Here is a 25,102-nt window from a genome sequence, read left to right as displayed (position 1 = left end):
CTGTGAGTTGGTTGCTAATGATTTTTTCATATATCTTTGACATTGTGGGCAGGATGCTAACTGGTCTATAGTTTGTTTTACTGAAAGGATCTTCTTTTTTGTATATTGGTGTAACCTGCGCTTGCTCAAGTTTAGCGGGAAATTGACCTTTATTTATAATGGCGTTTGCTATATTTGTAAATGGGGTTTTGAGGCTATTTTGACCTGCTATGATAATTTTAGGAGGGATTGAGTCAACACCAGTGGCCTTTTTGGGGTTTAGATTTTTTATACATTCACTAATACACTTTTCCGTAACCTTATTAAATTCCAAAGTCTTGACCTTAGTTTTACTGTTTATTGTATTAATGCTAGGGTGTTCTTCATTTACTGGGACTTTGTTTTCTATACCTATATTTTTAGCAATGTTAATGTGTTTAATGTGTTTAATTTTTCTGCTACCTGGTGTTGATCAGAAATCAGTGTATTATTTTTATTGTTTTTAAGAATAATTTGACTGTCTGATTTCTGTGTTGACTTTTGGGATAAGAAGGGTTTTAAAGTGGGCCAGAAGTCTTTGGATTTGGGTCCCCCATCACATCTTTCTTTGAAATAGACTGATATTGACTCTCGTTTTGTCCTGGTTTTAAGATTCCTAAGTTGTTTGGACTGTAACCAGTTTTCGCTTGACTTATGTTCCTGATACTTATTTTTTGCTTCCCGGATCTTGTATACAATTTTTCGGTATTGCGCGCCAAAACCGCGACAACATCAATATCAATTCAATTGAATTCTAAATGAAGATTAAATTAACTTGCTTTATAATATTATGCAGAACATTTCTGTTTAAATAGCATTCAAATAATTATCATGATATACAAAAACAAATTTTCTACCGTGTTTAACGAAAACTAATCCACGAAAGGTTAAACATAGGTTACATTACAAACATTACATTGTTTGAGCGTAGACACAATTTAATGCTTTCTGGAAGTCATTTCGGTCTGGATTTTAGTAGATTTAATCTTCAATTATTCGTGTGTTGCCAATGTATAAATCCCATCAGGTATTTAAGTTAACAGTTGCGGGTAAACTAGAAAGTCGAACAATACGTACCATCCGTGATATTTAAATGGCGTCCACAGACTTTCTACTCGTTTGGGCTAATTTCTCTCTGTTTTTGACGATATTAAAAGGAACTACAGTTCCCTAAAAGGTACGAAAAACGGCGTAGAATAACAACTATCAGAAATTTAAAATGTATTTAATGGTGTGTATGATGCACCAAAATAGGAAATATGTATTCGCTGCTTTGTACATTTTCCGAAAAAAAAACTACAAAAAGGTTCCTTATGTCCTTCTGTTCCATTGAGTACTTTGTTTCCGGAAAATATCAGTACGTATATTATTTCGGTGAAGTTTTATCTGAAGCATTGCAATTTTGTGGATTAAGTGCATATTTGTGTTTTCGCTCTCCAGATCCATTTGTTTAGGGTTTTATTGCAAATTTATTATAAAAATGACATTGTATAATATTAATTAGCCCATTCAACAATTTAAAAAGACATGGAATGCAACATCGATTGACAAACATGCAAATTCCTGATTGTCAATAGCGGGAAAAATATGGACTTCATCCACGTTCAAACGCGAAACAAGCAGAGCAGATTTCCGTTATTGTGCTTGAATGTTAATGTTTTGTGTTAATCACATTTAGTGATATTAAATTCTTACACGAGAACACCTTCGAATATGATTATGTGCAGGAATGTTAAAACTAAGGTATAATATTAAGTAGCTAAACACAAACGATCATGAACACAATAGTTGTTATAATTACATTTCGTTGTCATGTTTTTAGAGACGCATATGGACGATTGATGATGTCTGGGAGAGTGTGTCACGTATAGTAAATCGATGCATATCTAGCGTAGATGATGACGAAACAAATGGCAAAATATCATCAGCTAAAATATGCACATCATTGAAGGTGAGAATCTTGTAATAAACACATAGCTATAGAAAACGTTGCCACAACCCGCAATATTTAATATTTATGCCCCCCTCGAAGAAGAGGGGTATATTGTTTTTCACATGTATGTCCTTCCTTCCGTCCGTCCGTCCACCAGATGGTTTCCGGATGATAACTTAAGAACGCTTACGCCTATGATAATGAAACTTCATAGGTACATTCATCATGACTGGCAGATGACCCCTATTGATTTTCAGGTCACTAGGTCAAAGGTCAAGGTCACGGTGACTCAAAATAGTAAAACGTTTTCCGGATGATAACTCAAGAATGCTTTTGCCTAGGATCATGAAACTTCATAGGTACAATGATCATGACTCACAGATGACTTCTATTAATTTTCACGTTACTAGATCAAAGGTCAAGGTCACAGTGACTCGAAACAGTAAAATGGTTTCAGAATGATATCTCAAGAATGCTTACGCATAGGATCATGAAACTTCATAGGTACATTGATAACGACTGGCAGATGACCCCTATTGATTTTCAGGTCACTAGGTCAAAGATCGAGGTCACAGTGACTTGAAATAGTAAAATGGTTTCCGGATGATAACTCAAGAATGCTAACGCCTAGGATCATGAAACTTTATAGGTAAATTGATCTTGACTGGCAGATGACCCCTATTGATTTTCAGGTCACTAGGTCAAAGGTCAAGGTCACAGTGACAAAAAACGTATTCACACAATGGCTGCCACTACAACTGACAGCCCATATGGGGGCATGCATGTTTTACAAACAGCCCTTGTTAAAACTATTTTTTGTGCGGATTAAGAAGATTGAAATAATAGTTGGAAACATATATAATTACTCGGTTGGGTGTTGTTTATGCATTTAACGTATTGGTAGTATTTTAAACTCACCTGAGCACGAAGAATGGTAAGTTATTGTGGTAAGTCCATGGCCGGCATTGTGCGACGTGTGTCGTTTAAATGTCGTATGTCCTGAACTTATAGCTTTGTATTGCTCGTGAGGTAACAAAAGTCATCTAAGTTTTATACATGTTGATCAAAAAAGTTATCTCAACAATTTCTTGGATTAATATGATTCATGATAACGTGCGTCAAAAACAAGGTATGTTAGTTTAATCTTATAAAAACATTGGTACAACTATAGTAAACTCAGTTATGACTCCATCTTTATGAAACTTATTGCGACATTATCTTGACTATATTAAGGCCGAGTTCGAGTCTGGGTAACGTGCATCCAAAAGCACTTCTCAATGTCAAATTTAAAATAAAAATATGTTGCAACTTAAGAGGCCACGTGAATGAAGTAATATTGATCAAATTTAGTCAGAATATTTATCATGACACTATCTAGGCCGCGTTCAACTCTGGTTTGTCAAAAAAATGTAGCAAGGTTAAGTCTAGAAAAAGGTTGTTAATTCTCTAGAGCTCATAGTTATGATTCAACCTTGATGCATCTTGAAAAGAATATTCATGTAATCAATATTTATAACGTATTTGAATCTTATTAACGAGCTTCTGAAAACTAGGTCACCAAGTCAAATCTTATAAAAACATTGAAGCCACATTCATGACACAATCTTTATTACAATTGGTTAGAATAGTTATCTTGATAATATCTAAGTCTAGTCTAAATCTACGCCCAATACCTGAGTCCCCTGGTAAAATATTAACAAAAACGTGTTAAAATTATACACGCAGCATTTTCGATTCAGTATTATCGAAACTTAGTAAGATTTTTATCTTGATAATATCTAGTCCGTTTTTGAATGTGAGTCTACTTGCTGAGTTTACTTGGGCCACACAATAAATCAATAGGTCAAGTATTGAACAATTAGGATGCCTTGAACTCATTCGAGCGCTTTAGGGCCAGTATAAACATCTTGATAAAATGTACGTGTTCCGTACGTACATTAATTATGATTTTTAGGAAAAAAATAAATAAATAAATAATGCTATAGTCTGCGTTCATAAATTATTGTGTATGTTTTAAGCGTGTTTTCTTGTTTCCATTATATATATTCAGAAAAAAAGATTTTCATTGCAGCTGTTGTTAAAGAAAACACGTAGATTAATTGTTATCTTACTTTAATTACAGTCGATTTTAAGCAAAGAATCAATACAAAAGTGGACGGTCCTGGATGACAATAACTGCGAAATATGTATGGTTAATGGACAATTGGAAAAAGGTTAGTAATTGATTGCATTAACTATTGAGTTATCATTCAATGTCTTTGATACAAATATGAAGCGTGTTTGGTGCTAATCTGTGAATTACTGTTAAATGTATCTGCTTTTATTTTGCGTAATTTCAAGAACTTGTCATATATAATTTAAATAAATAATGTGATTAGGATGGACCTCATGGGAAGCCATATCGTTTGGCTTGTTTTCGAACTTGATTTCCTTTCTATGAGACATATCCGTGATATGTGGTGAATAGTATGTTAGAAAACCTGAAACGGTATATGGTTGCATTTATTATAAGAAGGGACAAGAATGCTGACGTTCCTGTCGCGATTCGATCGGTATTAAGAGTTAACCATATTTTTACGTCAAAAAAAGTTTAATTACATTTATTCAAAAACGATTAAAAAATTACGAATTACATCTCTCTTGTTCCCACTCTATAAGCTACATTCATGTCTCAAGCTTGATTTAACTTGGTCATAATGTTTGTTATTGACAATATCTACGTTAAGTTCAAATCTATGTCAAAAAGGTCAAATCTTTATATTGACATTTACTGATTGAATCTAGACCACGTGCGTCCAAAAACTATGTTAAAAGATCAAATCTTAGAAAAAGTGTGTAGCCTATCTAAAAAGGCAACATGTATATTCAATAGTGATTTAACTTGATCAGTGTATTTATCTTTGCACTACCTAGGTTCTATTTGAATCTAGGTCACGTGCATTAAAAGGTCATCATGTCAAATTGTATGAAACCCTTGTTACCACTAAAGAGGTTAGATTCATTAATAAATCGTTATAAAACTTTACCAGATTGCTAATCTCGACAATATATGGGCCGAGTACGAATCTAAGCCACCTGCGTCCAAAAAATGGTCATCAGGTCGTATCTAAGGAAATCTGTATTATAGCTCTAGAAGCAACATATATGACACGTGACTCAATCTTGATGTTACGTTGTCAAAATGTTTATCTGGACAATATCTAGGACTACTTCGAAACTGGGTCACGTGTGTCCAAAACCTCGGTCAAATGTAAAAAAAAACTTGTTACCTTGTCAAATTACGTAGAAACGATGTTAAAACGATTTTGTTGACGAAAGCTAGGCCGAGCTCAAATATGGACTCCGTACGTTTCAAAACCGTCTGACTAGGTCACCTGGTAAAAAGGTTTATTTCCTTTTAGGCTCTAGAGCAAAAAGTCAATCTTAATGAAACTTGATCAAAATGTTTATTTTCATAAAATCACGGCCCAGTTTGAATCTGTATCATGTTCGTAAAATCAAAACTAGGCCAACAGGTCAAATCTCAGAACCTTCTTGTTACGACGTTAGAGTTAATATATATTTCTGCGTGTTTATCTTGACAATGTCAATGACGGGTTCTAATCGGGGACAGATTTTGCTAAGACTAGTTCACCATGTCAATGCTCGATAGGCAATATTTATGACTCAATATTAATGAACTTTACCATAATTTATATTGTAACAATGATTAACCAAAGTTGAAATCTGGGTCGCTAGCGTTAAGGAACTATATTATCACTTTGCGGGCAACAGTGATGACTCAAGCTTGATAAAACTTGGTCAGAAGGTTTATCTTGACAATATCTAGGCCCAGTTTGTATCTGAGTCAGATGCGTATTAAACTAGTCACCGGTAAAAAAACAAACACAACATATTACCTAATAAGAGCCACAGTTATGACTCAGTATTGATGAACCTTTGTCAGAATATTTATCTTAACAATTTATAGGCCCTGTTTGATCTAAGTTAATTCTGATCAAAAACTAGATCACCTGGTCCAGTCTTCAATATGTTGTGTCCAAAACGAATGAGAGCTCTGTATGGCTATTATGACCGTCTTGTTATTGTTATTTTTTCAATTTTTGAGATCATTTACCCGGGATAGATCCCCGTTTCTATTTTCATGGATAGTTGTATTGCTAACATGTTCAAGTCTGTCTTCTTGTTCAAAGACACGATTGAGAATCATAGTGTGGTAGTATGCCCCCATCCCTAGTTAATTTGTTCCACACCAATTGTACATTGCACTCCAGGGGTAGCAACATAAACATTGAAGGAATATTTAGGGGTTTTGTCTGAATGGAGACCTTTTAAATAAAAATAAATCCGGCAATAATTAACATGTTTTAATATACAAATCCATCTCAGGTAAATAATGACAAGAATCAGCTAGTTCTCATTTGAACCGGCTTTGAACAGTAGTGTAAAATTTGTACACAAAGAACGATGTTATTCGTATAAAATCATTTGAAATTGTATTATTTGGTATGCTTTTGTGTTCATGTCAAACAGTGATCATTTTTGAAACAATAATATATTGCGTCGACAATATTCAAAACAATTTTCAGTTTTTAAACTGAAACGGCATAACACATATATAAGTATTGTGTTCGAGATAAGCCAAATTGAACGTTTCCCAAAGATACAAGAGTCCGTTATTTAACAGCGTATAGACGCTTGTTTGCTTGCCAATTACTTTGTATTTCAATAATGCTTCTTATTCGAATTTAAATTTAGTGTGATTAAAAACAGGTAAGTAAGAATGGAAGGAAGTAGGAAGTCACATAACATACACATGAATGTAATCATATTGTCAGTAGACGTTGTAATATTAAATTTCAGAAAATATTTCCTTTCGCCGAGTATCGGAAATAAATCATTCTGACTGCGCAACAAAAATAAAAATATGTTGTGCCTGCATGAAGAATTCGTACGTTAATACAGTCAAGTGTCAAGAGTGCGATAACGAGATCAAATCTATCATAGGTAAATCCAAAATTCAACACACTTCTTGGCTTCAGTATACCATGTATTTGATATGATTAACGTATTTGTTATTATTCTGTAAACATTCACACGATATCATTAAATGCATTATACTTTAATTTACGTTTCTATTTATTTGAAATTCATTACTAAACATCACTAATTAAGGAGATGGATGGGGCGCCATCTTAATAGCTGGATTCGACGAAGACAACAATTCGTTTCGAAATGATGTGAAGATGTTTGCACATGCTATATCATCGAAAGTTCTACCATCGATGTGTGTAAGGTAATGTCCCTTTTCTTATCAATATTAAGCATTATGTTCATTAAAAATAATAATTCTTTGTGAATAATTTGATCTAAATGAAACATATGTCATTATTAACATATTCTAAAAGCAATGGGACTCCGTGTTATTTAAAATTAATGTGAAGCCACAAATACCCTACCTTAACGTGTTTCAAATAAAAAGTAATGGTTACAAGTATAAATGCTGTCTGAAAAGATTGGCGTAAATAATTTGATAAAATGATTTTCAATCCATAAAATTATTTAATAAATAAATATATAAATATATTTATATAAATAAATAAATAAATAAATAAATAAATAAATAAATAAATAAATAAATAAATAAATTTATATATATGTATGATCATTTTTGTAAACTAGACAGGCATGGTATTTGACGAGTGTTTGTCTTTTCTATTTTCCTGTATTGAAGACTATCTAAACACTTAAGACTTTAAAGTAAGCAGTAAAAGCAATTTCAACTATTTCATGTATTGCAAATATTTGAAGAAATATAAACGGTGTATGACATCAAAGCCTTTTTAGGAACAATAGAAGCTCATTATTTAATATGCCTTCATTTGAAAAAAAGCGGCATATAACAGTTGCACTGTCTATGCATCTGTGTATCTTTGCGTCAGTGTGGCCGTCCTGATCTCCATGTCCTTCAGGAAAGTATTGTCTCAGCAATAATTTTGCAATAATTTAAGATTATTTGCAGTAAATGTAAACCACCATAAGACAATGTATCACGTTTAACACCCGTCTTTTCGCCTCATCTGTCAAGGTCACTACGGGTCAATACATAAGAGCCAATTCATAAAAATATTAAACCGTTATATCTTCACTTTCTACCTTTCCCATCCAACTTTTATTGGAGCATGCACATTTGTTACTGTGAAATATATCAGTTAAATGCACGTATATCATGTTATATGTCTAGCACTGTGATCACAATTGATTCGGCAACGCAAACAACAGAACCTGTGTCAGTCCGGATTGATGATGCATTTAAGACGATTATGGGACAGAACGTTCACACATTGGTGTTTCTCTACTCAGGACACCACGGCAAAGACGGATTTAAAGTTGGCATGAATGAATATGTCAGCATGCAACACATTAACAGAAAAATACAAGAATGTACAAATGTTGAAAAAGTCATAGCTTTCGTGGACTGTTGCCAGCCAGAAATAATCAAATTAAAAGAAGAACAACGTCTCATTCAATTCAACGCAACTGCAAGTACGGATACGGCAGAATCTTTACGAAACGAAGGAAGTCCTTTTACGAAGTTGTTGGTACAGGCTTTCACGATGAAAGCTTCAGGTGGCAAATGTGCTTTGCCGCATTGTGAATGTCGCATAGATGGACCCTTTATAACAATTGATTCATTATCGCATTACATTGAGATACACTTACAAAACGGACTTCTGCATGGCATGGAACCTGAAAAGAGCTTGATCAAAATTAATTGGGAAAATGAATGCCTTGCCTACAATTACTCATACAAAGTGGAATTTCGTTTCGACATTGTACTTCCTTCACCGTTTACGTCAAACCACCCATACAAGGTTTTGGCAACAACTGTAAACGACTATGATGTCCTGATACAAAAGATTCTATTTCCGAGATTTGCTGGTAGGAGAAGATATACTGTTTACTAAATTTAAAGTTTAATAATAAAGAAAAATTAACACTTATGCATTTCTGTTGTATGATTTCTTGCTGAATCAAAATGTAATTACCAGTCCGATTGTTAATACAATAGTCTGTTTTCAGTTAAAATAGCTAAAGCCATTTGTTAATGCAGTTGTTTTATTTTTAAAATCTGAAGGTGTTGCATAAAATAGTATTTATACTATTTATTTCAAATCAAATTTTAATGAAAAGCTCAGTTAAATGTTGTTAACTGCATTGCAATTTTACAATACGGTGCTTAAGTAAATCCTGTTAAAGAACATTTGAGAAGTCTGGGCCAGAGATTTAAAATTTGTAATTTAAAAACGAAACGAACGGACAATAAATGTTGCTTCTGATCTTTATCAACAAGTGTTTAATTTTTCTTGTAATGATTATATATTGAGTAATGCAATTGTGCTTGCTTGAATAGATAACCGCTGAACATATAGAGTAATTGACGATTTTGTTATGTGAATGTGATTTATGCAAGCGTGTATTATCTGGGCGAAATGAATTTAGTCGCTGTTCTTTGAAAACCGCGTAAGTTAAATTTGGCGCAAATTGTTATTTGTTTTTATAAGAACGGCGGGTTCACGGGTCATTTTCTGTGAAAATACTGGATTTCATATCCAATTGGAAGGCATAGTTATGAGCACGTGAGAAAATCCTGAACACTCATTGGTGCACTAATTGTTTCTGCAAAAACTGCGTAAGTCATTTTTTCCAACTTTTCAAAAAACTTTGTAAAAATTATTTTTGAAGTTTTAAAATATATTAATTTAGATAGTCTAAGTCAAAATGGGCATACTTTTTATTTATGAAAATATAAAAGTCTGTAGTTGTCATTTTAATTCTAAAAATGGACATACGCAGTTTTCTCTTTAAAATTTGTTCCTTTTTTAGACTATCTAAATTATTATATTTTAAAAATGTTTTTTGCCTATTAAAAAGTTGTAAAAATGTACTTACGCGGTTTTTGAAGAACAGCGACGATTTTCCGTTTTAAAATTAATGTTAATATAAGTTTAATTACAAAACCTCACATTTGCGTTCAAGAACCGTGAATGATCTATTCCTGTGTAACCATTGATTTAATATTTTTTAAAGCATAAAAGTTGAATTATGTACAATAACAATTATAAAGTTTCAATATAATTAGCAAATACACTTGTATTTATATTCGTTACAGATGTATCAAATAGTTAATTTATCAGCCAGTGTTATTGTACCCTAGAAAATCAATTGAAGTTACCTGTACTGTCTCATATTTCCATAATTAAAGTTATTTTAGTTTCTCTTTAGATTCGATGTTAATTTTTTTAAACACTGCCTTTGTTTAAGGAACAAACGTATATACATTGTGAATTCAAAAATACCACTTCTAATATCTGTGTGATCAAGCGTGTACAAAACTTTACAATTTGCATTAAAATGTTCACGCTTATAGTTATGTTTTCATAAAAGTTTAATTTCAAACATTGCAGACTTATTGGGAGAACAACTTAATGTGCATCAAAAGTCAATGTCACATGCAAACAAGATTGCCGATTGCTTGTGCATTGTTTATGATACGGGTGCCAAATGTTGTGAAGAAGTAGACAACATAGAAAAACTTGTGCTTGCTTGGAACTCGAAGCGTTTGTTGTGCTGCAAGCTACGATTCTCACTGACAGGCAATTGTCATAAACCGTCCGGTTTTTTCTTGAAAAATGGTAAATCTGTCAAGGATTACATGCATGAAAAGGTAATATATATATAGGATCTGGCACGAGTTGTCATATCATACCATATTTTATTAAACGATTTCAGGAATTTTGTTAGTAAGCGAGCCTTTAGTAAGCGAGCTTACTAACGAATTTCCTGGACGAGTTTAATAAAATATGGTATGATATGACAACGAGTGTCAGATATTTTTATCATATGCTTTTATATGAGCAAATTAAATAAATATATACGCAACATAATGATAAATCCCGAATGTTGTTTACATTTCGTGACATCATTTGACGTTGCAACGTCATTTCAGCAAAATAACAAAATGCGATTGGTCAATAAACGAAAACTAAGCCAATGGAAACGCTTAAAAATGTTGTATTACACATGTGTAATATAAAAAAATATGTAATGGTTGTATTACATGGGAAACAGGGTATATCATGTGATAATATGATATATTAAATTAGGTTAAAGACCATGAATGCTTGATTATTATTGTCAATTACAAACAAAATGTTTGCGTGTTTTCCAGAAAGAATTTGAGTTGACTGAAATGGAGAGTTTCATAAAGGATTTACAAGATAAAAGGAATAAGTGCGACACTGACACAGAACAAGCGTTAACCGTTTTCATTTCAAACATGTCTTTATTTATTCATGGCTGCACATGGAACAAGGTATATCAATAAGTGTTACTATATTGCTGTATGCACTTATTTCTTCCATTAACCATGTCCATTTCTATGAGCCGGTTTGCTTAAAAACGTGACATTCAGAGATGTGTGAAGAAACAAATATGTAAACAGCTGTGTAAATTTAAAAAATAATTTCAATGAAATGATTTCGGTGTTCTACTCAATAAGAATAAATGAGGTGGCATTTAAACGTATATGCCCAAATACAAGTCAGTTAATGTGGTCATATTAAAACCATATTTTCCAGACTAAGTTTACTAATGTTCTTAAGCTGAAATCATTCCCATCCATTGAGAAACAATTTCAACCAGTTGAGAACATTGAAAAGAGCAATGACAAAATTAAAAATGTCAAGTCGCCCATAAAACATCTTAATAGAATAGTTCTTAGAAATAGTGATTAGTGAGGGATCAACGAACTTTGAACATGTTGAAAATCTTCTTTGCAAAAACCATTTCTTGTAATATGTCTAAAGTACATTTGAATATGGTGGAGGTGAAATACTTCGATTTCTTTTCACCGCCACCAATTTTACGTTGGCCGTTTAAGGTACATGAAGAAGCCATTTTTCTTCGTATTACATGTTAAACATTTTCACGTAATTAACTTTCAGCTCCTTAGAATTCTGTATTGTCAGAAACCATAACTGAGTGAAAGTCAGTATAAAACCGAAATTATATTAATATATATGTTATGGTACGGCAATTGTACCGCATAAGTGACACTAGAACGGTAGTGATTTGCAGAGTGAGATATTGTATTTGTATGATACTATTGTGTTTCTTTCAACTGAAGCATCGAAGAATACAACTTCGCTTCATTGATCTCTTTGATGAATGTACAAGCTGCGTGGTTCAACTTTTGCTTGTCAATCCAGGTAAATTTTACATGAATTTTGCATTGTTTTAAAGCTGCCCGCCACATATAACGAACATTACACATAGCGAAAATACCAATTAAATCCAGTTTGTATTTAAAAGAATTGCTTAAAATAACATTGTCATGCATTTTTATGCATTGTCTAAACACTTCAAGGATTTGTTTGAACGCATTATTTTACAGAGGTTTGGAACTCTTTGATTGTTTCTAAAATACCTCGCGGTCGTAATTTACCAATCAATTACACTTTAGGAGGCACCAAGCTTACATGCGATACGTTCATAATTACAAGTTTTTTAACTAGCGTCTCGGATAAAGTTTTCGACTCCCACGCAGAAATGTCTGTTCAATTCCAAAATTCAGCCAAATTTATTTCCAATATTTTTATTTTAAATACATTTCAAATTATAAAGAGCTTAAACGCAAATCAACAAAATTGTTTAAATACCACTACCCTTATGTTTAGTATCTTTTAGCAATCCAATGTGGCACAAGCGACCTACCCAATATATCTCATAATATACCTGAACGTCTTAGTCTATTATGAAAATGGCTGTTCATAAAAGTCGTTAAATTTGATATTATTTGTATTATGATTACTATATATATTACTGTGGTAGTGGACATGAATGGAATGGACAAATGCTCAGAGCATGGTAAAGGATTCGAGTTTTACTGTGAAGATCATTTCAAGCTCTGCTGTACTACCTGTAGAATAGCACACGAGAAGTGTGACAAATTGGATGACATAGCCAGCATTTCAAGGCAAAAAAGAGCACAGCTGCACGGATTGAAACAATCCTTGTTAAAATTGAAATCCGATGCTGACGCTATTGTTGCCGAATGTAAGCACCCAGAAGAAGAGTTGAATGCATCAGTTGAAGACGTATCCAAAGATGTCAACGAAATGACAGATCGAATGATAAAACTCTTTGACGATGCGAAACAAGAATTGCTTACCGAAGCAAAGGTTTTAAAGATTGAGGAAGTGAAGAGACTTAGTATATTGCAATCTGTCTCTACAAAAATTATGGAAGAAATAAATCAACTGTTTCCAATGTGGTCTTCTATTGCAGACCTAGGTACACCTCAGCAAATGTTTATATTATCTAAACAGGTTGAGGAGAAAAATAAAAATATCGAATCTATAAAAGAACAACGAATTACGCAAGTTTCATCAAAAGTGGCATTGTCGTATGCGGGAAAGCTGTCGTCGATTCTTGAAATGGGAAAACAATTCATGAAAGTGAATTTGGAACGAAAGGGTATTTATTTTAAAATTAATACTTTGTATACGTTATTATAACCATGTAAAATTAGATAATAAAATTCTGGTTTTTGTAAAGCATAGCAATATGAAGTTACAATCTTAACATATTAACCTTCATTTATAAAGATAGTTCTTTCGATTTATTTTTATATAGGAACTAGTTTGATGTTGCATAATCCCTCCATCGAGTATTACAATATATTGTGTATATATTTAATACATTTTTCGCAGCCGACCTACAGATATGAAAGTAAACACGTTAGACCATTAAGCTCAACATGCAACGACTCTTAACAAACTGTACTTGTATTATTCCCATGTCTTATCCGGAAATAAGTCAAACCCGTTTAAACAGGACACGGAAAGTAATGTTAATAAACCATCTGCACGTATATTGTATAATTCCGTGTACTTTTGTGTGTGGATGAACACATGTTGCTATGTATCTGAATCTGACTAGCAATATATGTATGCCGTTAGTAAATCAGTATGATCTGACTATTTTGCAACTTTTACTTATTATGGTCATACGGCGGCGTCGGTGAACAATTGAAATCGCGTGGAACGGTGCGTATCTACCCCCAATCACATCAGTGTGTTGAATCTGTTATAATACTACTACGAACTTCTTAAAAAATATCGATTCTATAAAAATGGTTTTATTGTTTAGAGAAAGCAACATGAACCTTAAAAACTACCTCACAAATACACGTTTCGAGCTGTACTCGCATTCTCTCGGAATGTATATAATAACTCTTGAATTTGACATATTTATATAAAAAAAGTATTTTCTTGCAAATGGATGCATTATTTAATAAACACAAAGCTTATCAAACCAAACGTCGTCTTGGATGAGGCATCGGTGCCCTCGCCGAGAATATGTCGTCTTTTACGGCGTGCTGAATGCACAAGCTATATTGTAACTTAAGCAACACTGTCCATGGATATTCGTGAAATACATTAACGAATTAATATACAAAAGTGAATAGTAAAACGACTTTGTGATCACATGCAAATTACTTATAAAGTATAAATTCGATAGACTCAGATATTCATTTCATCAAGCGTAAAGTGTTATTTTGTTACGAATTGATCCAGTTCATAAAGCATCGATAGTTATTTTAATGTATATATATGTCAAGAATCCCGTTTCCGTTGGTCGATAGCTCGCAAAATAAACTTCTATACATTCAACACTTACCTGATAGTCTTGATGCAAACGCTAAATTTTTGGATTTTCGAACCTGTCACATTTAAGCCGATAAGTCTTCTAAGTATGAAAAATAACTACATCTTGCATATTATTATTGAATGGCATGATTAAATGCTGTTACCATACATCATCACGACACCAGTAGATTTACATGCGAACACAATTCAATCGAAATGTCAGCTACATCCTTGCAAAACCACATTCAATATTCATAAAAATAGTGTGTTTAGCTCATGAAATTAAAGCGCGTCGTACGTTGACTTACCCCACGTGTTACTAATATAATTGAAAGGGAAATAGTGAGTCCATATCGTACTTTGTATTCAGGAAATCCCAGTTCCATCAGTTCACTATCTCAGTCGAGGCCAGTCACCCTGGAGCTGATTGTGTCATTGAATCTACCAAAGTCTGAAGATAATGAAGACGAACCTTTGCTCTCTGGACTAGACTTCCTGCCTGACGGAAGACTGGTAGCTGTGGATAACATGAACGACAAATGTATGATACTGAACGAAGGGCTGAGGCGACTCGGAACACCATACACGTTGATGTTAACCCCATACGATGTAGCAGTTTTGTCTAATAGTGAAATAGTAGTGACATGTTTTAAATATTTACTTTTTTTATCAGTGAGTTTAGACAATGTCATCAGTATGACTAGGCAAATTAACACATCGTCGAGGTTCTACTCTATATGCTGCAAGACGCCAACACAATTGGTCGTGAGTACGATCCATGATATCCGTAATGTTAGAATGATATCTGTGGACGGAGTTGAGGCTGACTTTCAGCACGTGGAGTTTCCGAAGAAGACTTATGAACAAGATTACAGTAGGAGCACGTATGTTGAAGCCAAGAACACGTTAGTACTGACTGACAGGCTTGCTCACACAGTGCATATGTACGACACCGTGAAGGGCACGTCTAGAGCAGTCACTAATGGGAACATACAGGAACCACGTGGTGCCTGTGTCGGACCAGGTGATACGGTCATGGTGTGCAGTTTCAAAATGCACTCCGTTGTGCACCTGACTGTAGACGGTGACATCCTGTGTACATACCCCGTGAATATGACGTTCCCGTGCAGCATATGTGTGTCTAGGGATAAGACTAGGCTGGCGGTGTCCAACAGCGTTATTGGTGACAAAAAACTTCAGCTATATAAAATACTACCAACACTCAATAACTAGAATGTGATCACAGATCAGCTGCTATCTATGTGGTCATTGAACTTCATCATTGATCAGCAGTTGACGGTTTGTTGAAGTATGTGTTTGATCAAAGGACGGTTACAAATACATTGATGTAAATAATTTTAATAAGTGTGTACTAATAATAGTAATAGTGACAGAATTATTCATAATAGAATAGAGTCGTTAACAAAAGGAATGTAGACATATAATTATTTTGAAGAATTACGTGCCATTTACACAATATAATATTTAAATGCCATGTAGAAATGCACACATTGTGCTGAATTGCTGATTTGAATTTAGCTGTTTGCTAACGCATTGTTTTAACATTTCAACAATTTGACCATCATCGGCTAGACGTCAGGCAAAATTACGGTATTATGATAAATGATTGTATAGCTAATGCTTAACTTTTATTCTTAGTTACCAAAGGTATATCTTTATCGTAACTACAACTGAATTCCGATATTTTACTAACTTAAGTACAAAAATGTGAATCACCTAAAAATGTATCCACTTTATTTATTTATTTAAATGAAATACATACTATTAAGTCATGGATATAACTCAAATGTTTGATTGAATCGTTTCATTTTGCCCCTTAACGTAGTTCACATGTATGCGTATATATTCTATTAACACAAATATTTATGTGCATGTCTACTTTGGATTCTTTCAAATACGTCATACTATTTGTGCTTCTTTGCTTTATACATAGTGGACACGAACGGTTTTGACACTAAACGGGATAATACATATGTGATTGTAAAACAAAATGTCAATAACTAACATACGTATTGACCAAGCTTCAATAATTCATTTAAACGGTTTTAACCTTTGAAAACAGAGCTTGTTTGGATCAACGCATTATTACTCACGATCATAGTGAAAAACATTTTTATTAGATATCAACTATTCATTGTATTTATATTGTTAAATTAAATGAATCCCTTACTGTTTAAAGTATTACTCAACTCACTATGCATTTTATGTGCTATTGTTTGGGTGTCCAGTATGACAACTTATTTATATTCCATGCACTACTTCAAAAAATAGGGAATTCATTTTAAATGTCTGATAAATGTTGTACATTATTGCCTAACTTTTTTACAGTATCGTCTTTACATGACATAACATTGTTAGCCCATTTTATATTACATTTTTGTCTTCCTTGTTAAAATGAGTTCATTTCCAAGCACAACAAATGCATGTGAGTGATCTAATTAGAAAATTCTGAAATATTAATTTTGAGATTCGTCTAAATTAAGGCTATAATTAAGTTCTACATAGTTTAAATTATGTCCATGAACATTGCCCCATCGTTTGAATGACGTTTCACGAAATTATATTCCACCATGCTTTTAAGCAAATGGGCCATGCTCCGTGAAAAGGGGGTATATTGCGTGTGTGTAAAGTGTTTTCTCCGATTATCCTGTGCAGTCCTCACAGGCTAATAAGGGAGGACACTTTCGGCTTTAATGATATTTGTCGTTGAAAGAAAGTCTCTTTTTAGCAAAAATCAAGTTTATGCGGAAAGTGTCGTCTTTTATTAGCCTGTGTGGACTGCACAGGCTCATCTGGGACGACACTTTACGCACATGCATTAAAACCCCTTTTCACAGAACACGGCTCAAATACTTAATTATGTAATATGTACACAATATTATGGTTGGCGAGTTATGCAATAATAAATTGTAATGGATCCATGCGCAACCATTGGTTTTACATTTCGTTTTTTATGACGAAAGAATAATATTTAACATAATACAACAAACGTTGATATCACATTAATGAACATTGTTCATTTATTGTTTAGCATTTCCACATCATTTAAAGCAACTAAATCAATTCAAATAAAACAAAATAGTATACTTTTGTTTCGTAAGTACACATAACAATATAAAAACAATACGAAACAAGATGTGTTTGTGAAACACTATGTCCCCCCATATATTTGACCTTTGACCTTGAAGGATGACCTTGACCTTTCACCACTCAAAATGTGCAGCTGCATGAGATACACATGCATGCCAAATATCAAGTTGCTATCTTCAATATTGCAAAAGTTATGGCCAATGTTAAAGTTTGACGCAAACAAACAAACCAACAAACAGAGAGGGCAAAAACAATATGTCCACCAGTATAGACTGGGGGACATTAAACATCATGAACAGATTAAGCTGTTTTGCTTAATACGACATAGACGCACCAGATTTTACAAAATATTGTCTTTTTGGAGTTATTTTGTCCTTAAACACATCACAATACATAAAATCAGCTCTCTTCCATTGTTTGTGTTTATGACCCTATGTCCCTAAAATATCACTATGGTAAAAGCGTGATTAAAGCCAGACCCCATTCTAAATGACATCACTATGACAACAAGGTCACCTAAGTCTGATCATGGTCCTAATGAATTCAATATGCGTGAATGTCACTAGAGGAAGCACATTTAAAATGACAACACTATGGTATCAGGCTCCATAGAACAGGAATCGCATTTCATATGATATCACTAAGGCAACAAGATCACTAGAATTTATCGTCCTCGTCTATTTTTGGGCTGGCAGTCTCAGCTCGACTTGCAGCCCGTCTCTGCATCACCGCTTCCTTGTCCAGCAAGGCTCTCTCTGTGACCTGAGAAAAAAAAACATGTAAGAAACAGTTATCAAGCCTTTTGTAAATGGCATGCACTGAGTGAAATTATACATACATTTTTCCGGGGAAAAAACACAAATTAAACTTACTGTTTTATCAAGTATCTTGTAATTTTCCACTTTGTCTGACAGCATGATTCGTTTAATGGTGCGTGGATGGTCCCTGATAAGCCCCGCCTTCCTCATTTCCATATCCACCTTACGTAGGAGTATCTTGCGTGCCGCCACACTCACATGCTGTACGTCGTCTATTAGCCAATCACTCGTGTTCACTCTTAGTTCACGTGGGACAACCTGATGATTTGGTCTGGAAACATTTCTGGATGTTCATAAGGTTATTAATACCAAACATACTGCTTTGTGAAAATTGTGAGACAGTTATGAAACTAATTGCTGTACTTTGACCTTCCACTTCTTACTATGACCTCGGCTTTAAGGTTGCACGTTTGTGATTGTGCTCGACACAACAACATTTTATAGTGGTTAATTGTGTTACTTATTTTGAAATCTTTAAATTGTTAGGAAATATGAGAGCAGAAAATATCATTCTGACAATGAATTTGACATTCAAGTAAGTATGGTATTGACGTTTATGGCAGCAATGTCTTTTTATGACTGACACATATTGTAATATAGAATTACGTTTGAGCAAAACTGTTTCAAATTTTTTGAATGCATGTTAAAGCAAGAGAATAGACTGGCCCTTTTCGGATAATGAAAAGTTGTATTGCTACTTTTGACCCCAAGGAATTACCTTGATCTATAAAGGTTCGTAAATTTATGTTGTTCTTTTATGCGTCAAACTGTCTCAACATACTAGGCGATTATATTTATTTTTTGGTGTTTTGCATAAAATGCAGATTAGCTTTAGAATAGACAGAAGGACAACTGGACTGACTGATGGACAGTACGATTCCTATTGTTATCAAGTTTTAGAGTGGTCTATTTTATTTTCTTATTTTCACATCATAGACCTTCACTCAAACCTTTCCAATCTAGATCAGAGTTATGCTATATGGTAAATAAAATATATGTTTGCATGTATTTCAATTTATTGTACTGTTGTTGAGCACACATTTTGTTTTATTTTCCGTTACACTTGCAATCCAACTTAACCCATTATGAATGCCATCCAAAGTAAATAACTGTTTATGGTATCTTAATAGTAATATTTATTCTTAATTTAAGAAATAGAAATTACAAATGTCCAGCCCCTGTATTGTGTTTTCTCCTTGTCATTATATGACCTTTTAGACTGAAGCCAGTCATGTCTGCTTCTACACAATGAATTTATTTAACAGAGTCCATTATTATATGGCTTTCGTTGTATGTGTGTATATTGTTGCAAATATATTCTGATCTATTATAAAATTGTACATTTTGTATTTTTGTTGATATGTGTAATTAAATACAAACAAAAGTTTAGCAAAAACATAAATATAGAGATAATTGCTTTCATCATAATTCGGTGTCATTTATTATGATGCTGGTTCTTTCAATTGCATTTTAATAACTGGTAATTATACAAAAAATGCATATATAATTATGCTCATTTATTAAGATAACTATCATGAATTTCATTTTGATTATTGAAAAATGTATAATATTCCGTGCATGTATTATGATGGTAATATGGTGTGTGTTTGGTCTTGTATAACTTTAGTGATAGGTGATTGTAATAGCTTTAAAAGATTTGCTGTTATGTTCATATAAATTGCTTTTTTAGCTCATCTATTTTTTTGAAAAATGTTTATGAGCTATTGTCATCACCTTGGCGTCGGCGTCCAGTTAAGTTTTGCGTTTAGGTACACTTTTCTCATAAAGTATCCATGCTATTGCATTCAAACTTGGTACACTTACTTACTATCATGAGGGGACTGGGCAGGCAAAGTAAGATAATTCTGGCTTGCATTTTGACAGAATATGTGCCCTTTTTATACTTTGAAAATTGAAAATTATGGTTAAGTTTTGTGTTTAGGTCCATTTTATTCCTTAAGTATCAAAAATATTGCTTTCATACTTGCAACACTTACTAACTATCATAAGGAAACTGTTCAGGCAAAGTTATGTAACTCTGACTGGCATTTTGACAGAATTATGTGCCCTTTTTATACTTAGAAATTTGAAAATTTGGTTAAGTTTTGTGTTTAGTTCCACTTTTCCTAAAGTATCAAAGCCATTGCTTTCATACTTGCAACACTTACTAACTATCGTAAGGGGACTGTGCAGGCAAAGTTATGTAACTCTGACTGGCATTTTGACGGAATTATGTGCCCTTTTTATACTAAGAAAATTGAAAATTTGGTTAAGTTTTGTGTTTAGGTCCACTTTTTTCCTAAAGTATCAAAGCCATTGCTTTCATACTTGCAACACTTACTAACTATCGTAAGGGGACTGTGCAGGCAAAGTTATGTAACTCTTACTGGCATTTTGACGGAATTATGGGCCCTTTATACTTGAATATTTGGTTAAGTTTTGTGTGTTGGTCCACTTTACCCCTAAAGTATCATAGATATTGCTTTCATACTTGGAACACTCGCAAACTATCATAAGGGGACAGTAAATGACAAGTTGCCTAACTCTGGTTGTCAGTTTTACCGAATTTTGGCCCTTTTTTGACTTAGTAACTTTGAGTATATGGTTACATTTTGTGTTTAGATTCACTTTACTTCTAAAGTATCAAGGCTATTGCTTTTAAACTTTAAATACTTTCATGCTATCATGAGGGTACTGTACCTGGCAAGTTGAATTTTACCTTGACCTTTGCATGACTTTGACTCTCAAGGTCAAATTATTAAATTTTGCTTAAATTGCCATAACTTCTTTTTTTATGATTAGATTTGATTAGATGCGATTGATACTTTGACAAAACAACTCTTACCTGACATACCACAATTGACTCCCTCCAAACCATCCCCCCCCCGAATACCCCCCTCAATCCCCCCATTACTTTTTTAAAATTAAAGATCATCTAATAAATGACCACCACACCCTCACCCTATACCCCCCCAACCCCCCAAAAAATGTTTCTGCCGCTGGTAGGGTGGCATATAGCAGTTGAACTGTCCGTCAGTCAGTCGGTCTGTCAGACCGAAAAAAACTTTGACATTGGCCATAACTTTTTCACTTTTTAAGATAGCAACTTGATATTCGGCATGCATGTGTATCTCATGGAGCTGCACATTTTGAGTGGTGAAAGGTCAAGGTCATCCTTCAAGGTCAAGTGTCAAATATATGGCGTCTGTCCGTCCGAAAACTTTAACATTGGCCATAACGTTTGTAATATTAAAGATAGCAACTTGATATTTGGCATGCATGTGTATCTCGTGAAGCTGCACATTTTAAGTGGTGGAAGTTCAAGGTCAAGGTCATCCTTCAAGGTCTTCCTTCAAGGTCATCCTTCAAGGTCAAAAAAAATTAATTCAAAGCGGCGTTCTTCATGAAGCTGCACATTTTGAGTGGTGCAAGTTCAAGGTCATCCTTCAAGGTCAAGGTCAACCTTCAAGGTCAAAGGTAAAAAAACAAATACAAAATTTCAAAGCGGCATTATCATGAAGCTGCACATTTTGAGTGGTGGAAGTTCAAGATCAAGGTCAATCTTCAAGGTCAACGTCATCCTTCAAGGTCAAAGGTAAAAAAAAAATCAAAGAGGCGTTATCATGAAGCTGCACATTATGAGTGGTGTAGGTTCAAGGTCAAGTCCTTCAAGGTCAAGGTCATCCTTCAAGGTCAAAGGTCAAACGAATTTTTAAAAAATCAAAGCGGCGTTATCATGAAGCTGCACATTTTGAGTGGTGGAAGTTCAAGGTCAAGGTCATCCTTCAAGGTCAAAAAAGAAAATAATAAAAAATCAAAGCGGCGTTCTCATGAAGCTGCACATTTTGAGTGGTGGAAGTTCAAGGTCAAGGTCATCCTTCAGGGTCAAGGTCATCCTTCAAGGTCAAAGGTCAAAAAAATAATTAAAAATTTAAAGCGGCATTCTCATGAAGCTGCACATTTTGAGTGGTGGAAGATCAAGGTCAAGGTCATTCTTCAAGGTCATAGTCATCCTTCAAGGTCAAAGGTAAAAAAATAAATTCAAAGCGGCGTTATCATGAAGCTGCTCATTTTGAGTGGTGGCAGTTCAAGGTCATTCTTCAAGGTCAAAGGTCAAAAAATAATATTTTAAAGCGGCCTTCTCATAAAGCTGCACATTTTGAGTGTTGGAAGTTTAAGGTCAAGGTCATCCTTCAAGGTCAAAGGTAAAATAAAATAATTTCAAAGCGGCGCAATAGGGGGCATTGTGTTTCTGACAAACACATCTCTTGTTTTTTTAAACATGGTTAAAAAAAACACAAATATTTATTTTTATTATTTTATTTTTGAAATACCGTCTAACCATCCCACCCAAGAATCCCCCCCCCCCCCCAAATAAAAAATTTTTGTTTTGCATTTTTTTGCATTTTTGGAAGATGATGTAATAAATGACCACAACCTCACACTATACACCCCTCTCCACTCCACCCCTCCATCCTTTGTGATTGAAATTGAGAAAGGTCCCTACACCTTTGAAAAGAAAAATAGATGAGCGGTCTGCACCCGCAAGGCGGTGCTCTTGTTAGAATTTGTTATTGCATTATCTTGACATATTATTTTAAATTTATTTTTGATGACTGATGATTGTATTATCAGCCTTGTTTTTTTATAAAAACAAATGGAATGGCTTATACTACTCAAAATGTATGGTTTTGGTGATGTAGTTTGTAGCATTTAAATCAGTTATATGTTCTTTGAATAATGATTACCTGTACTTAAAGTATTGATGAATATATTGATGATTTTTTTACACAAAAAGAAAGATAATACATAACTATTAAAACAAAACCTGAACATTTGGACTTCCAGGGAAATAGCTCCTATCACATTTAATGTGTTAATTCCATAAAAAGTAATTTATCTTTAATTTTGTAACTTTTATGATGAATCAATTTGTAAGATTGTTTTAACCAATATATGTTGTTATGCTGTAGTTTCATTTGCAATACATGCTTTTGTAAGTTCAGCAAAACTCAAATAACGTGACTGTATAAAATAACTTATTTATAATTATGAAATAAATGTTGAAAGTAAAAAAAATCATATAATAATGCCCGCTGTCGTAAGATGAATGATCTAAGGCGAAAGTCACCGAAAGAATTTTGGAAAATATTTAAATCGCGAAAACAATCGGCAACCGGAGATGATATTTCAAATGAAGAATTTAAAAACTATTTTAATACACTCATGTCTGGTGGCGACACGCAAACGAATGATGATTATTGAAACTTTATTAGCCAGTTTGATAATGACCAAGATATTGGATCGACATTTGAATGCCAAGATAGCCCAATCTCGGGCACTGAAATTTTAAAAACAATTAAGAAACTTGGTGTTAATAAACCATCATCAATTGACAATGTTCTGTATGAATATTTTAAGGTATGCGCGCCACAAATAGTCCGCCCGCTTAACACATTTTTTAATCACATACTGAACTCAAAGTCATTTCCCCGTGCTTGGGCCTCGGGCATGATTATCCCCATTCATAAAAAGGTGACCAATCCGACCCAAATAATTATAGGTGGATTACACTAACAATCTGTTTTTCCAAATTGTTCACTATAGTATTGAACGAGCGACTTAAATTATGGGCTGACGAAAACTCGGTTTTAACGGACGCTCAATTTGGATTTAAAAACAATTATGGCTGTATAGACTCGGTGTTTATTTTAAACTCATTGATACAGAGACAAATATGTAATAAGAACAAATTGTATTGCTGTTTTGTGGATTATCGTAAAGCATATGACATCATAGATAGGAATAGACTGTGGTACAAACTAATACATTTAGGAATCGACGGAAAATTATTATCCGTGCTCCGTTCTATGAACAGTGAAGTTAAACTTTGCGTAAAACATTTAGGAACATTGTCAAATTTTTTCAATAGCAACATTGGACTATTCCAGGGGGAGACCACCTCTCCGATCTGCTTTTCTTTCTAAATGATATTGAGATGCACTTACAGGAAAATATAGATGCAGGTATAAATATTGACCAAATCGCTATTTTCTTATTACTATTCGCTGACGACGCAGTGCTCGTACCTGAATCCAAAGATGGACTGCAAAATTCTCTCAATAGTCTTTATTCAAAGATGGAATTTAACAGTTAACATCGAAAAAACTAAAGTAATGATCTTTCGAAAAGGGGAAGGGTAGGTGCTACCGATAAATAGTTTTATAATAATCAAGAGGTAGAAATTGTTAACTCCTTCAACTACTTAGGGGTTGTGTTTACCAGCGGCGGGTCATTCGCTCTAGCAATGAAAACACTTGCGGGGAAAGGATTGCGATCTTTACATGCGCTTATGTCTTTAATTAACAATAACAAAGTACCAATAAATATAATGTTTAACCTATTTGACGCGTATGTCCTATCAGTATTAAATTACTGCTCGGAAGTTTTGGGTTACGATCAAGGTGAAACTTTAAGAAGAGTACACAAAAAGTTTAGTAAATGGGTCC

At 33.8% G+C, this 25,102-nt stretch overlaps 1 protein-coding gene across 2 annotated transcripts in view; it reads right to left on the bottom strand.

The window, feature by feature from the left end:
* The window catches only part of LOC127836686 (uncharacterized), a 127,748-nt gene that overhangs the window by 97,723 nt on the left and 4,923 nt on the right, over positions 1–25,102 (bottom strand). The window contains exon 5 of one of the 2 annotated variants that reach the window (XM_052363381.1): positions 18,648–18,864. The exons of the other annotated variant lie outside the window; for it this stretch is intronic. Within the exon in view, the coding sequence (XP_052219341.1) occupies positions 18,648–18,864 (217 nt within the window). The remainder of the gene's footprint in view (positions 1–18,647; positions 18,865–25,102) is intronic. 2 annotated transcript variants of the gene reach the window in all.

This window comes from Dreissena polymorpha, chromosome 6 (genome assembly GCF_020536995.1).
Source record: "Dreissena polymorpha isolate Duluth1 chromosome 6, UMN_Dpol_1.0, whole genome shotgun sequence".
NCBI classification, from domain to species: Eukaryota; Metazoa; Mollusca; class Bivalvia; order Myida; family Dreissenidae; genus Dreissena; species Dreissena polymorpha.
The sequence above is the reverse complement of the archived record's forward strand: the minus strand, read 5'-3'. Positions and strand labels throughout refer to the sequence as shown.